The 16804-nt window shown below is 41.6% G+C and overlaps 1 protein-coding gene across 1 annotated transcript; it reads right to left on the bottom strand.

Annotated features, from left to right (window-relative positions):
• Positions 1-2780: 2780 nt before the first annotated feature.
• si:ch211-114c12.2 (uncharacterized protein LOC336578 homolog) lies at positions 2781-16767 on the bottom strand. The gene is made up of 9 exons (XM_056284677.1): positions 16724-16767; positions 10720-10781; positions 9752-10486; positions 8796-9416; positions 5763-5887; positions 5242-5353; positions 5033-5105; positions 4122-4190; positions 2781-4011 (listed from the first exon to the last, which is right to left on the bottom strand). Exons 2-9 carry the CDS (start codon positions 10758-10760, stop codon positions 3871-3873), a joined length of 1917 nt encoding a protein of 638 aa, XP_056140652.1. The 5' UTR covers positions 10761-10781; positions 16724-16767; the 3' UTR covers positions 2781-3870.
• Positions 16768-16804: the final 37 nt, after the last annotated feature.

The following is a 16804-nucleotide window of genomic DNA, read 5'->3' as shown; positions in this document are numbered from 1 at the left end:
TATTCACAATTTGCCACACGGGCCACTTCAGGGTCACATCCAGATTACATGTTGCCGAGAGCACCACATCTTTGCCAAAAAAAGGCCCACATTTGATTTGGCATATTTGGGCCATATTTGCTATTATCCATGTGGGCCACTTCAGGCTCACATCCATTTTGTCAGGGCCAGAAGAAGGCCATCAGAGCCGCATCATTGCCTGAAGTGGCCAACATCCGGATGCTATCTGGGTAGGGACGCCCGACCAAGCCAGAGGTAACACGGGGATTCAAACCCGCGATCCCTGTGTTGTTAGGCAACAGAATAGACCGCTACGCCACCTGGACGCCCTAATATAGATTGTTTTTAAGATTGTCTTTCCTGATTTCAAAGCTTGCACTGACATTCAACTTGAAGCATGCTTGTGTTGTAAACTATGTTCAGCAGTAAGTGCAAGGCTTACCAGCAATGAGGGCAGATCTATAGTTGCCCATCGTGACGGGGAATACCAACGTAATGTGTAGAGGGTGACAGAGTCAGAGAGGGGAAAAAAGCTGCCGTCTCTAAATTTCTAAATCTACAAAATGATAACAAGTTGGGATTGAGTCAGCTGAGCAGAATTCGTTCAAGTTATTTCCAAACAGCGCACACATGAATCGGCTCGGTGGGAAGCTCTCAAGGTTAGAAAGGAATATTCACCTTGGGAAAAATAAATGCCAGCCAAAAACATTAATTACCCTGTTCTTCATGACACAATGCAAACACAAATTGTGCCTACAACTGTGACTATTGTTATTATTATTAGCTGAACCTAGCAGGGGTGGCGTAGTAGCGGTTAATTCATGCCATTGCAGTGACTCACAAGAATGTGTTGCACATGCCAGAAACAACACAAAGGACGACAGTGACCGAAATTACAAAACAACGGAACGCAGAGAAGTCCAGTGACAAAAAAAAAAAAAAATATTCTCAGTTGGTGTGAAGGACTTGGTGCATGTACTCACCTTGTTGGGCCAGTGTTAAAGCTTATGGAATACAGCCCCGCCGGTGGCAACTTGATACCATCCTCCCGGGGTCTCATTGTAACCCACTGGTCTTGGAGGCATGTTGTGATGAGAAGGGACACGGTCAGAGCTAAGTTTAGCACAGCACAGCTCTGTTCACAAATAACACTGGGGGAAGACACAGAATGGACTACTGTGGCGGTGCCACTCCACTTGACTGAAGGGCAAACTGTAATACTGAATGTTGCTGTAAGTCAGTGGGGGGACAAGGCAAAAGGAACTCACCAGAAAAAGCTCCATATTGCACATTTCCATCAGTGTTTTAAGAAACTCCAGGGACTTCTGTGAATGGTGTTCACCAATGTCCGAGACATCTTTTTGGGTACTCTTCAGTCTCAAAGACTGAATGAGTACCTATTATCATTTTATACTAAGTGAGGTAACGTCTTCTGTGCTATTGATAACATGAGGTCAGTCCAAACGACTGTATATTATGGCAGTTTCTCTTATAAAGGCGCAAGTCCTCCTCTTCCCCACACTGATATATACACCAATCAGCCAAAACCATAAAACCACTGACAGATGGGTGAATAACTATCTCGTTACAATGGCACCTGTCAAGAGATGGGATATATTAGTCAGCAAGTGACCAGTCAGTTCTTGGAAGCTGATGTGTTGGAAGCAGGAAAAATGGGCAAGCATAAGGATCTCAGTGACTTTGACAAGGGCCAAATTGTGATGGCTAGATGACTGGGTCAGAGCATCTCCAAAATGGCAGGTCTTGTGGGGTGTTCCCAGTATGCAGTGGTCAGTACCTACCAAAAGTGGTGGTCCAAGGAAGGACAACCGGTGGACTGGCGACAGGGTCATCACCCAAGGCTCATTGATGCATGCGGGGAGTGAAGGCTAACCTATCTGGTCTGATCCCACAAAGAGCTACTGGAGACCAAATTGCTGAAAAAGTAAATACTGTCTATGACAGACAGGTGTCAGAACACAGTGCATTACAGCTTGCTGTGTATGGGGCTGCATAGTAGCTGCAGACCAGTCAGTGCCCGTAATGACCCGTCCACCACTGAAAGCACCCACGGTGTGTACGAGCATCAGAACCGGACCATGGAGCAATGGAAGAAGGTGGCCTGATCTGATGAATCATATTTTCCTTCACCTCATGTGGACGGCCGGGTGCGTGTGCGTAGTTTACCTGGGGAAGAGATGGCACCAAGATGCACTATGGGAAGATGATAATCCAGCAGAGGCAGTAATGCTCTGGACAACGTTCTGCTGGGAAACCTTGGGTGCTGTCATTCATGTGGATGTTACTGTGACATCTGCCACCTACCTAAACATTGTTGTAGACCAAATACACCTCTTCATGGCAACAGTATTCCCTGATGGCAGTGGCCTCTTTCAGCAGGATACTGCACCCTGCCATACTGCACACATTGTTCAGGAATGGTTTGAGGAACATGACAAAGAGTTCAAGTTGCTGCCTTGGCCTCCAAATTCCCCAGATCTCGATCCAATTGGTCATCTGTGGGATGTGCTGGAAAACAAGTCCAATCCATAGAGGCCCCACCTCACAACTTACAGGACTTAAAGGATCTGCTGCTTATGTCTTGGGTGCCAGATACCACAGGACACCTTCAGAGGTCTTGTGGAGTCCATGCCTCGATGAGTCAGAACTGTTTTGGTGGCACGAGTGGGACCTACACAATATTAGGCAGGTGGTTTTAATGTTTTGGCTGTTCGGTGTACGTTTTTGATAAGTGAAAAGTCCCATCACTCGTTTCCTGCACATTGAGTTTAATGAACGAACTGCTGATCCATCAACCCACAAATTCAAAACATGAGCACAGCATTGGGTGCCCTTGAACAATAAACACCTATGTTCTGTTTTTTACATTTGTACATTATACGTTAGTCATAATCTGTATTATAGTGTCAACATTACATTAGTAAATATGTGAAAAAGACCAGACTCAAAATCAAGTCCAGTCTTTTATTTGAAGTCTCAAACACACTCAAAATCGGACTATATAACATAACGCATAACAAGTAACGTCTAAATGTCCTTACACAAGTCAAGAAATAATCAAATTTTAAAAACCCACAAATCGTCAAAAAGGAGAGCAACAAACCTTTGGATGAAAATAAACCTGATTTAGGTAAACTTTACAATGACTTGGTAACTCAAAATCTGCTCTTCTCTTAGCTGTTAAACAAACAAAACACATGCTAAAATTAATAATCATGAAATTGTGATTGTTAATATTACAATCAATACTCCAAAACTTAACAAGCAGGTGGAGGAAGAACACAGGAGAATGACATACTTTGTAAGCAATAACACAAGAATCAAAGTAAATTCAGACCACTACCATTGCTTTCAGTTTCCATCCATTATCCAAACCACTTATCCTGCTCTCAGGGTCGTAGGGATGCTGGAGCCTATCCTAGCAGTCATTGGGCGGCAGACGGGGAGACACCGCTTTCAGTTTACAGCCATCATTTTGATCCAACAAGCCCATTGGTATCATCAGATGTTCAATTATTCCATATATATTCAATTATGCTATAGTGTGTATGATTATGGCATTTCATAAACAGATTAATGCCCACCCAATACTAGTTATTAAAAAAATGTGGTTGCACTTGTGACAAAATTAACCTATGTCAAAGAAAACTGATACATCAACAAAATAACAGTTGCTGTTGTGATAATGGCTGCAACTTTCCCAGCCAGGCAGCAAGCCTCCATAAACAGGGATACGGTGATAATGCTGCCGACGCTGACACCTCATGGATCAGATTCAAGTAAAGTTACCGGATCACACACATGGAACAGATCGTGGCAGCCAAAAATTGTTGTAGCATACCAGAACCATCACCAGCGTTGCTGGTTGGGTTCTCGGTTGTATGGTACACGATTGCGCATCGCCTGCATGTTGCGGTATTTCGACATTATGCTCTGGCTCTTCCTGAACACTGGCTTCTGCTGTGGGTAGGGACGTGGCACAACACTCTCCTAAAGAAATACAAAACCAAACTATCAGCAATCAGGAAGACACCAGCAAGGAAATGAGACATGCAAGTGTCAACGAGCAGGCAACTGATCACTTAAGAAGCAATGCATACCATAAGTGGTTTTCGAAAATTTCCAGTTGATTCGGGGGCTGTCCTCCTAGGACCACCAAACTTCTGCATCTGCAAAAAAAAAAAAAAAAAAATGCAAAGGAAGCACACATGAGAATTTGCTTCCACTTGATTTCTTGTGTTTCTAAATCAGCAACAGTAGAAAACTTCTAAGCACATGTGTTACGACTATTGTCCTATAATCATAGGGTATTCATGAGTTGGGGTATGGTTACAATGTTTTTAAGCTTATGGGTGAGATTTAATAGTGATAATCCCCCTATTATAGGATAAAAAAAAAAAAACAATAGTCAAAGTGTACTTTGTTCTTGAAATACTTTGTGTAGGTGGGACAACGCACAGGTTATTTAGTGTCAACCGAAACTGTTGAGATAGAGTTGCTGGCATGTGAATCTTAACATGAAGTGATCCTACAAATGATAGCTATATTTAGAATAAAAGTTGACAACTCCCTGATTGTTAATTGAAGGCTGATTTCAAACCTTCTAGAGGAAAAAAGTTTACAATTCATTGTATATTTCATACAATAAACTCAAAGTATTTTTCAGGGTTATATCAGGATTTAGCTGGAAGATATTTTTTTCCTTTCAGTCACCATTGCTTAGCAGTTGACAAATTGCTAAAGGATGTGATCCTTCTTGGGTCTTGCGGTGTGATGTTCTTGTACTTTTCCCCCACTATATCCTCCAATAACCGTTTTTCATTTGAGCTACTATATAAAGGGAGGCACTCTCAAGGACTGAGACGGCGATGATAAGCACTTTCGCTGCCTTCACTATTGTTAAGCTACTCTCCTTCCAATTGTAAAGGTATTTTATAATTCTTAGTTTCTTTAACTGAAGCAGCTCATCAAACATGGCTGCATAATGTGTATTGAGTCTGATGCCTCTCACCTGAGTGGGTCCAGGTCCCAGCTTTCTGAAGGGTCTTCCCAGTCTGTGGCTGTCCTGTGTAATATTCACTGATCTGAAAAAAGGTTAAATTCATGAAAGGACATTTTTTAATCAGAGTGAAAAAACCCAAATGTTTTAGCACAACAATGCTATAAAGCACTTTGTCTTACAATTTTAAAGAAGATTTGAGTGGATTTTCAACAATTTACCTAAAGGGTTTCTGATTTGGAAAACCTCCTCTATGGTAATCGCATGCTGTTTTGAAGTCTTGAAATTTTTGAAATCGGTTGTTCAAAGGGACATCGGAAGAGTAATTGCGTTCTGAAAATCAGATCACATAGGCACTTTGTGAACACTGGGAAATTGGGTTTTCCATTACAGCATCATGAGGATAAGCACAGAAAAGTAGGGGGGAAAATACAAAAAAATGAGATAAACCATCTTCAAATAAGAGATAGCGTGATGAAACTGAATCTCAAAACAAAGAGGATGACAAAAAAAACTACATGTCAACTTCATTACTTTAAGATACTCTGCGATTGACTTCACTTTCCCCAAAGAGCAACAATGAGGTCTCATTAGTAACATGATGATCAATAGCACAAACAAATAAACAATACATTAACTAACATGTTATAAGGTACTGCAAGACCAGTTTATATCATGTCACATCTTCAAAGCTCGATGAATGGACTGACAACTCACAAGACCAAAACAAGTGTTCACCTACCAGTCTTCAGTTTAGGACTTCGATCCCTGGGGGATGAGCAGCCTTTAGAGCTTGAGCTCGGCGCAGCTTGCCAGTGGGACACAACTACAAGGTCAGACACCAGATGTTTGTCTATGGGAGAAGAGCTGAAGAGAGACCAGCACAAGCAGCATGGTAAGGACATCAGTATGTTTGCTTGCAAGGAATAGTCAAGGACACAGAATGGCAAGCAGAGTCTAGCAGAACAAAATCACTTCGGATTTATAAGATGCATGGCAACATATACTGCTCACAAATAGCATTGCTTTTATAAGAGATAACCATTAAGCTGAGCACTGCACACAGGTACTTACAAAAAACATGGTATCTCCATCCTTCCATACTCTTTATATCTGTACCCTGAATATCTTTGAGCTCAGTAATTTGAGGCGGCTCTCATTAACTTGAGGCAGCTTTAAGGGATTCGACTAATGCACTCGTTGCTGCTACAATGTCCACAATCTTCCATCAATCATTTAACTGTGAAGCCTTGGAGACATCTTGACAAGTCTGGTTTTCAAAACCTCATCTCAAAGTCACTGTTTATTGGTCCTGTGGCCGTCTTTGAATAATTTTCACTGGGCTAGGAGGGAGCATAAAGGAGTTGACAGGTATTATGAGCCTTGGGAAAGTCTGTAGTTTTGATATGCACAGCTGTCCAGGCAAAGTCCAGTGTTGAAATACGTAAACTTGATCCTCTTCTCTTCACTGAGCTATTGTAATGGTGAATGTCTGTGAATGTTCTCATTCATCGGGGTCATAGTTATCCAAAGGAATTGAATCAAGTGCAACTGGACTTGGTTATATATCCGTGAAGACGTTTCGCCTCTCATCCAAGAGGCTTCATCAGTTCTTGCCTACCTGACTAGACCAAGCTAGTCTGACTGGCTGGTGATGAAACTCAGATATTTAGCCTCTTTGAAGTCGTTATCAGAGCTATTGATGTCAATGGCTCTTCTGTGTTCCGATGTTTAGCAACAACAGTCGTTATCAGAGCTATTGATGTCAATGGCTCTTTTGTGTTCCGATGTTTAGCAACGACAGTCGTTATCAGAGCTATTGATGTCAATGGCTCTTTTGTGTTCCGATGTTTAGCAACGACAGTCGTTATCAGAGCTATTGATGTCAATGGCTCTTTTGTGTTCCCTAATGGTGAATCATCGCTTAGTGTTTGTTGAAGTTTCAGAGAGCAATGCTCAAGGCCTTTGCAGTGCTCACACCTTTCTCCTGGTTCTAGGTCTTTTTACCTTCAGACTTTTCCGAAGTAAGTTGGGTTTTGGGAGACTTGGTAGCCATCAGCGGTGGAGTTACGGAATGGAATAAAAATACAACTGATTAAACAGCAAGATCTTGCAGTTGCCTCTCCCTTTGAAATGCTTTTAGCATAGGTGGGGGAAAATGATACTTTTCGTCTTGCATCAGAATTATTTTGCCACATCTACAGATCCCTTAATCACTAGGAAGCAACACATTTGCTGTTAATGAGTGTCCATTGAAAACTTAAGATTTTCCAGTTTCTTGGACAGAGTTATGATGATGGATTACACATAATCCACCACAGCAGCAGGTCAACCGGTAGGCCCATGGAAAATTTAGTGCTGAATAATATCTTAAAAGACATTGATGACCTCAATGATGTCCCTTCGTAGCATCCTCAGGTTGGAAGTCTAGCCCCTTACATTCTCAGAGTTTACCATTTAAATTACTTTGGGTGGTCAATTCCTTCCAGTTCCTTCCCTTGGGTTTGCTGTGTTGTTTCAACTTTACTTCTCTCTCTAGGGCATCCTCATTTTTGGTCTCGTTATGCTGAGTTGAGCCACTCTCAAACATCTTTTCCAGCTATTCAAAGTGATACTTCAAAACCGGTTCCACTAGAGGCATTATTCTCTATAAAAGAAGCAGGGTGACTGTGCTGTTGGAGACATCCTTTTGCTGTAGCATCAAAAGTTTTGATTTATTTCCACAGTTCATCGTTGAAAAAGTTAGGTACTGAAAGAGTACATCCAAAGTAAATTCAAAGTTAAAATTTATAATGCACTTCGGTGCAAGAAAGGGTTGTTTGCTTATGATGACAGTTGTCAAATTTAATATTTAGAGAGAATGCTGATGTGATATGTTCATCAACAAATCTTCAAATTGGCAAGTACTGGCTTTCTTCTGTGGCAAGTTTTCCTTGTTGACTTATTGGTTTCATTTCCGTTTGTCATCAATGGCATCATCAATCTTAATGACACTTGGACCAAATTTAAAATGTGAATAAAATTGTTATGGTACAGACTGGCTTTGTGTGGGGTTTCCAAGAACACCGTTCAGTAAGTAAACTTGCTGCTTTGTGCTTCAGCTATGACGTGAGATTTCTGAGCAGATGCTCCTTCTACGCCATCCTCAGGCCATGTTTTTGACATCTGAAATTCATGCATCGTTTTGGCCCATGATTGATGGGTGTAGACATGTTTTGACTCGTTTTTAAAAGTGCAGCTTTGTGCCAGTCTACTTCCTGTTGGTGCAGTCCTCTTCATATCCATATTTGTCTTGTTATTTGACACTAGTTTAGGCTATGAGTAGTAACTTGAGCTTCAATTAACCTGCGTTTGACCATCAATACTGTAGAAAGCTGGAATCCTTGAGAGACAGATCAGGCTATGCTCCTCTTGATGATATAATCAGGCACAATCTGGTTTTATGCCAAGCATTACTGAAGCTCTTAATGACTTAAGCACATAAATAGCAACTTATCTTCAGCACACTTGATATGAAGGTATTTTGAAACCTTTAGAGCAGACTTGTAATACATTTGACATGAAGGAATTAGAAACCTCTGTTGCCCACTTGATACCATGGCATATCGCAATCACTGTAGCATGTTTCAGCAATTGAACCAATGTTGTACATTTACAGATCACCACGATATTTCCTTTTTTTCCAGTTGGCACCCTTTCAAATTGAGATATTGTTTCTTGACTTCATAATCATCATCAAGCCCCTGCACACAATGTTAGAAGGAAAATACCGTACCTGCGTGTGCTCAAGGACCGATGGGACTTCACCTGCTCTTTCATGGTGTCAAAGTCTCTTGAGGACGTGCTTGTATTGCTGTCTGACTTGGGTGGTGACTGATGAAGCTTTGTCTTCCTCAGTTCAATCTTTCTCAGTGGAAGGGAATTGGACTGAAACCGCTTCATACGCATAGCAAGAATGGAACTCCGAGTAGACTTTCCAACTTGAGGGTTTGGTTTCAGGGGTGGTGCTCTGAGCCTCATCACAGACTCTGCGCTCATTTGTCTTCCCTTCAAAAAGTGACGTTTATCCTTGAGAGACATGGGTCTTCCACTGAATCCCCTGGAAACACTGGGGAGATGTGGTCTTTCTCTCCTGTGGTACTTTGGTCCATGTTCCAGCAAAGGGCCTGGGGGCACTGGGTTGAAGTCTGGTGTCCTCCTCTTGCGAGGGAATGGTACTTGGGGGGGTTTGTGGAAGGATGATGATGACGATGATGATGGACTTCCTTTCCATGAGGAGGATCTGTTAGGAGGGACATCAAAATGGCCTCCCTGTGCCTTCTCTGCACGACGGGATCTGTTGCCCTCACTCGCCACATCGCCAAGCTGCCTCCTGGAATCTTGTTCAGTAGACCACCTGCATATCCATTAAACAATAGAGAAATAGTTACAAAGGTAGATCCACTGCTGCGTGAAGAGGGAAACGGAACTTTAATTTAGCTTTATGCAGCCCCATCACCGTAATGCCATTATAGCATGAAATATGTAGGAGTTAAGGTGGCAAGTAGGGGACAGAAATTTTCATGAGCAAAACAGCTGTAACAATCTTCTCAGTTGCGATTGTAAAACATCTACATCAGAGCCCAATTAACACTCTCTAATAACTATGAGGTGGGGTAATCATTCTGACCCTTAGGACAAGGAGAGTTGGACTAGCTTCAGGCCTCCCATTTTATATACATTTTCTTTTACCCAGCCTGCAACGCTGCTTTACACTTGTACCTCTCTGGATATGAGGTTCTCCCATGTAACTCCCAGGGTTTCCTCTGTGAACCAGAGGGCCCATGCTGTCCTCTGTACTGATGAGAGGATGTTCCAGCTCCATTCCAGTGCTTCACACCATGAGTTGAGTGTCCATACTGCCTGCCTCTGGTACTGTAATGACCCCGAGGGTCTTGTTTCAGCTGCTCCTCATGAGGGTAACCTGACTGCCTTTTACTAGGGGTCCTGAAAGATCCCTTGTAGTGTGGTGCAGAGCCAGGTCTCCTGTCAGCTGGGTGGGTGTGATAATGTTGTGGCGAAGGTGACCTATGAACCGAAGATTGCCCATGAAAAGGTGGGCCCCTGTGGCCAGGGGATCTCTGTACAGGACTACGTGATGATGATCGGTGCAACTGGCTTTGTGGGGGTCGGGCTAAACTAGATGGAGAAGGCTTCCTGTGACTATGGTGTGGCTCTGTTTGGTCTGTTTGAGGGTATGGTTTAAATGAATCCTGGTTTGGGGACCTCCATTGGTTAAAAGGTGGTGCTCTTCGTTCTCCCATTATTGGGCCCCTTTTGGCAAAAGGGGGTCGTCCTCTGCCTCTGGATTCTCTCCTGCTGGAAGGGTTCCTTCCTGGATATTCCGGGATCTCTCTCTGACTATTGGAGTTGGGTCTATAGTGCTCTTCAGAAGACACAAAGCTGGGGCGATCTGTGTAGGACCGGCTGTAAAGTAAGAAAAAAAAAAGGTTTCAAGGAATACCAAGATCATGATACAAATGGAACTGAATATAAAAAAAGACCAAATACATAATTTCACCTGTACAAACATGCCAACATTTAGTTTAAATTTAACTTTATGCTAGCATTAATAGCAAGGATGCAATGTTGGCAGAATAACGCAGGAGACGGACTATAAACCAACACTTCTGGTTTTACACACTCAATAGCTACATTACCTGGGCTTGAAGTGTAGGGGTCCAAAATGTGGTCGAACCATCTTTGCCAGGGACTGAATAATCTATGAACAAGAAAGAGAAATTACTCTATAATTATTTCATCAAGGCCGCCTTAATTTCAACAAGACATGCTACCTTAGTTAAAATTATAGACCTGACAAGAGACATGATTGAATGGCTGAACATGCTTTATCCTGAGCTAACAAAGTGCAGGACAAAACTGGATTGTGCATTGCTAACTTGCTGTTGACACTTTGACACTCTTCAGTGGTCATTGCATTGTACATATGATCTGGATTGCCTCTGGTGGCATATTGAATTGATTGAAGGGTTTAACTGCGTATTCCCACTGTTGAGATTTTTTTTTTTTTTACCCTCTGGTTGGGGTAGAGGATCCACCAGTAAGTGTAGCGCCCCTGTACAAACAGCAGATACAGCTCACAACAGGATGGGGCGCATCCAGCGATGAAGAGTCTGTGTGTTTAAGAGGATCCGACAACCAGGGGGAATATATATGTAGGGGAGCCAATCAGGGAGATTGGGTGCAGATGCGCAGGACCGGGCAGGAACAGACCGTCCAGTCGGACAAAGGAGGAGTGACATTGGGCGCAGGTGCACAGGACAAGGCAGGAACAGCACAGCCAATCGGAGAAAGGGGAACAGGTGAGTGAAAACAGGCAATTAGGAGCAATCAGGGTCACTCAGGCAAACCAAAACACCAATCAGGGGATGGGGAACAGGCGAGCCCCGATGACCAAGATCACACAACCACGACATTCTTGGAAAAGTTTGACTTTTTTCTTTCTTTTTTTTATCCAAAAGAAGTGCATCCTTTAAATCAATGGTCTGGCCTTGGGACCCCCATTTTCCCAAGGTCATTTAGTCGTGACCCACTTTTATTGACTTCAAATCAAGTAATTTTTTTTCTAAATTAAAGCTTCAAGCAGCAATGAACGGGCCTCATGTGCTTCGGAGAGAGTGGCAGCCGTGATAACGCTAATGGACGTTGATTGACACAGCTCTGAATACAATTTTATGAATATTAAACACTGTAGGTCGGAGACAACTATCGCTTCCTGTGTCCACTATGCAGTGCTAGAAAACATGCACTAAATGTACAATATGCAGCTGCATATCAAATATAAGAGTACACACTCTAAATTTCATGTAAATCAAAGGGATTTTGTAACATAACGCTTGATTCCCTGCTACCAGTAGATGGTACTACACAAGTGTTTCATTAATGCAGCGTAGTGGAGGTCGCCTGATATGCATTTTCATGAATATAAGACATTGCACAAAGGAATTACATATTACTTCCTGTATCCACTATGTGACACTAGAGATCACCCACTAATTATGTTATGTTGCTGTATAGCAGGTTTAGACCACACACTATGTAAATCAAATGTTTTGTCACATAAGACTGACTTCCTGTTATCAATATGTGTCACTATGACTATCACTCTTCAATTCCTGTTGCTACTAGGTGCTAATAAAGTGTGTAATTAATGCAGCAATACATGTAGTGGAGGTTGCCTGACATGCATATGAATTTTGATGAATATCTAATCTTGCACGAAGGAATTAGATTTTGCTTTCTGTGTCCACGATGTGGTAGTACAGAAAACCCACTAATCATACATCAGTTGCTGTATATGTGTAGACTACACCATGTACATTTCATGTAAATCGGATGTTTGTCGAATAAAGCGGACTTCTTGTTGTCAGAAGGTGGCGCTATGACTATGACTCAATATGGGCATGTAGATGTCTTCAGGCCTGGACTCTTATCCAGCATGTGAAATTTGGACCAGAATGGACAATGTAAAGTCAAGTTAAAACAGCTTCCTCTTTTCACGGCATCAGCGTTCCTATCCCATCATCAGCATTAGCCATTTTAGCATAATTGTTGCCTGCTAGTGGGCCGTCGAGCACTGCAGTGGTCTCTTTTGTCCCTTTTGAGGATCTTTTTCGGTCACAAGAGAACATTGGTGTCTTTGTTAAGGTTTCTGAATCCTGTGTGAACTAAAGATAGAATTTAAGTAGCCTAAAAAGTTATTACATTACAGTCATTTAGCCGACGCCTTTATCCAAAGTGAACTTACAATAAGTGCATTTAACGCAGGAAATCGGGAGAACTACTAGTCATCAGAGGTCATAAGTGCATCTAAACAAGCATCTAAGAGCAAAACCAGTGCTAAAGTAATAGCGCAAGAAAGGGATTTTTTTTTTGGTAAAGGTTTGGTGCGAGAGCTTGACAAAGGACATCCGTTCAAGCCGCGATCTTGGAAGCCCACTGAGTGGAAGTGAACAAGCTGGCAGAGATTTTACCGGAACTATGTCAGCAGCACTGTGTGCATATAGTCTACTGTCATATAAACTCGTTTTCTACAACATAAGTGTTGAAACTGATTTGGTTGTTGTTGTTTTTTTGTTTCACATTCGAAAAAACAGGATTTACAGATTACAACATAAAGCATGGCATTTAATACTTTTGCATTAAACGTAGGTAGTAGACATTATTTTGACTGCAAACATTTGCTGCAACAGTGCCTCATGCTGATAGGCACATAGTCACGTTTGCCTATAACATTGATGTAGAATTAGTGTTGGCTTTTCTAGTGTTAAAATAAGTATTGTGTTTTGGGTTTTTTTTTGTATTTTAAACCACACACTCCACGACCCATTTAGAACAAACCACCAGTTAAGAAACACTGCTTTAAATAACTTGGTCAAGAACACTTATGGAAGTATGGCCGCATTAGGAAGGAATTCAGAGCCTTCGGTTGGGGAACGGCTGACTCAAGCACCTGGCAACTACATTATCATAATGGCACACTCATGACATCAGATCACTATTTAATACATGCCTGTTAAAATATTCTGCTCAAGATAAATATCACTGTAAATGTTTAAATCAGATACACTGTATGTAAATATACACTGATTCAACTTTCTGGGACTTCCTAACCTGGATTATTGAGCATGCATCAAGACATGCTATATAATTTACAGCACACAGATGGGACACATAAGCACAGGTAGAGATAGACATTTTGCAAACACCAATTTCTCCCAGAAAACCATTACTTCTCTCACTCTTCTCTTCAAAACAAATGAAGCCGTTCTTCTGTGAACACTATATATAACTGTCCACAGGAGCACGCAAGTCAACAAAAATCCATAACTCCTACCAGCTTTAAGTGCTAAAAATTCATTATTCATTATAATAGGCAGAAACCACGCGTTGATTTAAACATACTGTATCAAAACATTGTGCTGGAGTTCGCATTTTAAAAAGAAACATTCCAGGGTTTTACAACCTCATCTTCAAGACAGTGAGTCAGCAACATAATGGTTGCGCTACACCAGAAACTCAAAAGTCGCCAATGATACAGAGAAATTATTGACGCATCAATAAAGTCTGAGTTAGTCTGTAGAGCAATTGAAGTTCAAACAAAAGCCTTCCTTTCTTTATACCATTAAAAATCTAGTGAACAACCTACTTGCGTTAATCAACATCCTGCTTTTAATCATTCCCCTTTGACACTCTAATGGTCGTCTTGAAATTCTAACAACAATAATAATGGGTATAATTACATTTTGGAATCTCACTTATCATGCCTTTGGGCATAAACAAGTTCATCTTCTAATAACTTTTGGTCCTTGTTATATAGCCTAGTGCTTCTTGCCAAAACTGCTTGTCACTCTAGTCCCGCAAAATGACAGATACACACACATGCCCTTATATGTAAAAAATATACCATACTAATAATCATGATACTGTGGCCCTTCATTTCTGCACCAATGTTTACAGATGTTTTTGTCCACACTAGCCGAGCCCTACACACAGCACTACTAAGTGCCTAAAAGCTTTTCCCAAGGAAGGCCAGTCAATACACCAAAAGCAGTCATACTAACACATATGTCACAACTACACTTAGGCAATGCTTTATGATCATGTTCAGTCAAAGAATCAGGAATCAGGAACATGTATTTGTCATTTCACTCCATGAACCTGCACACATGAAATGAAACGGAATATTGTTTCCCCCAGCCCACAGCGATGCAACACAAAGACAAAAACACATATCCAAACTACAAAAACACATATATCCAAACTAAAAAAAACCACATATATTCAAAATATCCAAAAAAGAAAGAAAAAGGTTGAATCAGTTCATCTGGTCTGAATAAGTTCATCTTCTACGTGACCTCTTCAGTCTAAACTGGCAGCAGGTATTCCCACCCTTATAAACAATGCAGTGGCATAATGACAGACACCAATGACCTTTTTCATATGCAAATATGGGCGTGACCATTAACTAAAGTTTCAGTGGCCATATGTACTATTCACAGAGGATTCGGGAATGTTTGCAATTACGGCATTGTAAGACGGTAACAGACATACTGTTAGCCCCACCCACCCCCCGTTCTGGGATGGTCGCTCCCTCTTAACATAGATGGCCTCTTTGACTCCCCGTTCAAACCAGCACTTCTCCACATCAAGAATGTGCACTGTAGAGTACATCTGTTAATTAATAATAACAGCAAACATGAACAATTTAGTTTTTACAGTATAAGGCTGTAATTTATTCAATTACGCCTGATCACAGCGAAGCTTTGAATACTTGCTGCTGGATATTCAAAGCCCAAAAAAGGCATTTGGGACAGCCCTACATAGTAGTTGAGGGCATAATAATTAATCAACCGTAGGTGTAGGCCTACACTACATGGACATGACTCTATTTTTGTTTTGTTCTAATGTGTCTGAGTGTTTCTTTATCAGGAAAAAGGCTTTGTGATGGATTTTTCCCCATAAAAATGGCTGTCATCGTTATGATTTTAAGTTAGACCATTTGAGAAAAATACTTATGTGATTGGCTGAAAGCAATGTTAGAAGGTGTGATTATTTTGCGTTTGTGGTAAACTACTTCTGTAATTAATCAACACAATGAGTGGCAGCCCTGATTCAGGGATGGGCAACATGATCCAGAAAGGGACGTGTGGCTGCTTGTCTTTGTTCCAACCAACCAGTTACACATCTGAGTCTACAAATCAAGGTCCTTGGCAAAGACTATTGGTTGACTAATAGAATAAGGTGTGTAACTGCTTGGTTGGAACAACACTATTGGTTGACTAAGAATCAGTCGTGTAACTGCAACCACACCGGCCCTCTCTGGACCATGTTGCCCATTCCTTGATCTCATTCTGGATTAAGATTTAGCATTATCTCAATTACCATTAAGGTTATCGAGATATCTAATTACGCCAGGTTGGTTTAATCGTGGAACAGAGTCACATCAATTTGAAACCAATACAAATCAGGTTGTTTTCCTCAGTCTTCACTAGCATTTATGGTTCTGGATATGGATCATATGACAACAGCTGAGTGCAAATAAACCATAGGATCGATTGAAAATCCAGTGTGGCAGCGCCTCTGCTGCTTTATTCGAAAAAGCTAACACCTTACAAGGACTTTCGTTAGGAAGTAAATCGTTTTTGCAAAGTGTGTGCCTTTTACCAAGTCATATTCGGATCATAAGTAGCAGTTAATCTGACTCGGTACGGTGGACACTAGTGTGCAGTACATATTCGGAGGTTACATTTTCCCTTTTTTATATATATTAGCTTACGCGTTTCAAAACCTAAACCATTGTTCGTTCTCTAGACGTCGCCACTTGCCCGGATGTCATAGTATATTTGTGTAAAACGATTCCGTTGCCATATTCGAGAAAAGAATAAAACATATGCACGGTTAGCTTGCGGGGTATACTTAATACGACACAGTTGTCGGGCAAGACCGCCCGTTAAAAATACGCAAACGACAGCAGGCCTAACGTTAGCTGCTATCGCTTGCTAGCTATAGCGGCTATTTTGACTGGAAAGTTAATAACGGGCTACAAACGGCACATTTCGAATCGCAAACTACTAGTGGTCTAAAATGTGCATCTACGGAAAACGTAACTCGAGTATAACTACCACAAATGTTGACACGTACCAAAGACTGTCCGCTTGTACTTTCGACACAAGCTACACGCAACTGCTCTTCCTCTTTTCTGACGTTTTGCGGCAGCTGGGG

Source organism: Lampris incognitus, chromosome 8 (assembly GCF_029633865.1).
Source record: "Lampris incognitus isolate fLamInc1 chromosome 8, fLamInc1.hap2, whole genome shotgun sequence".
NCBI lineage: Eukaryota > Metazoa > Chordata > Actinopteri > Lampriformes > Lampridae > Lampris > Lampris incognitus.
The sequence above is the reverse complement of the archived record's forward strand: the minus strand, read 5'-3'. Positions and strand labels throughout refer to the sequence as shown.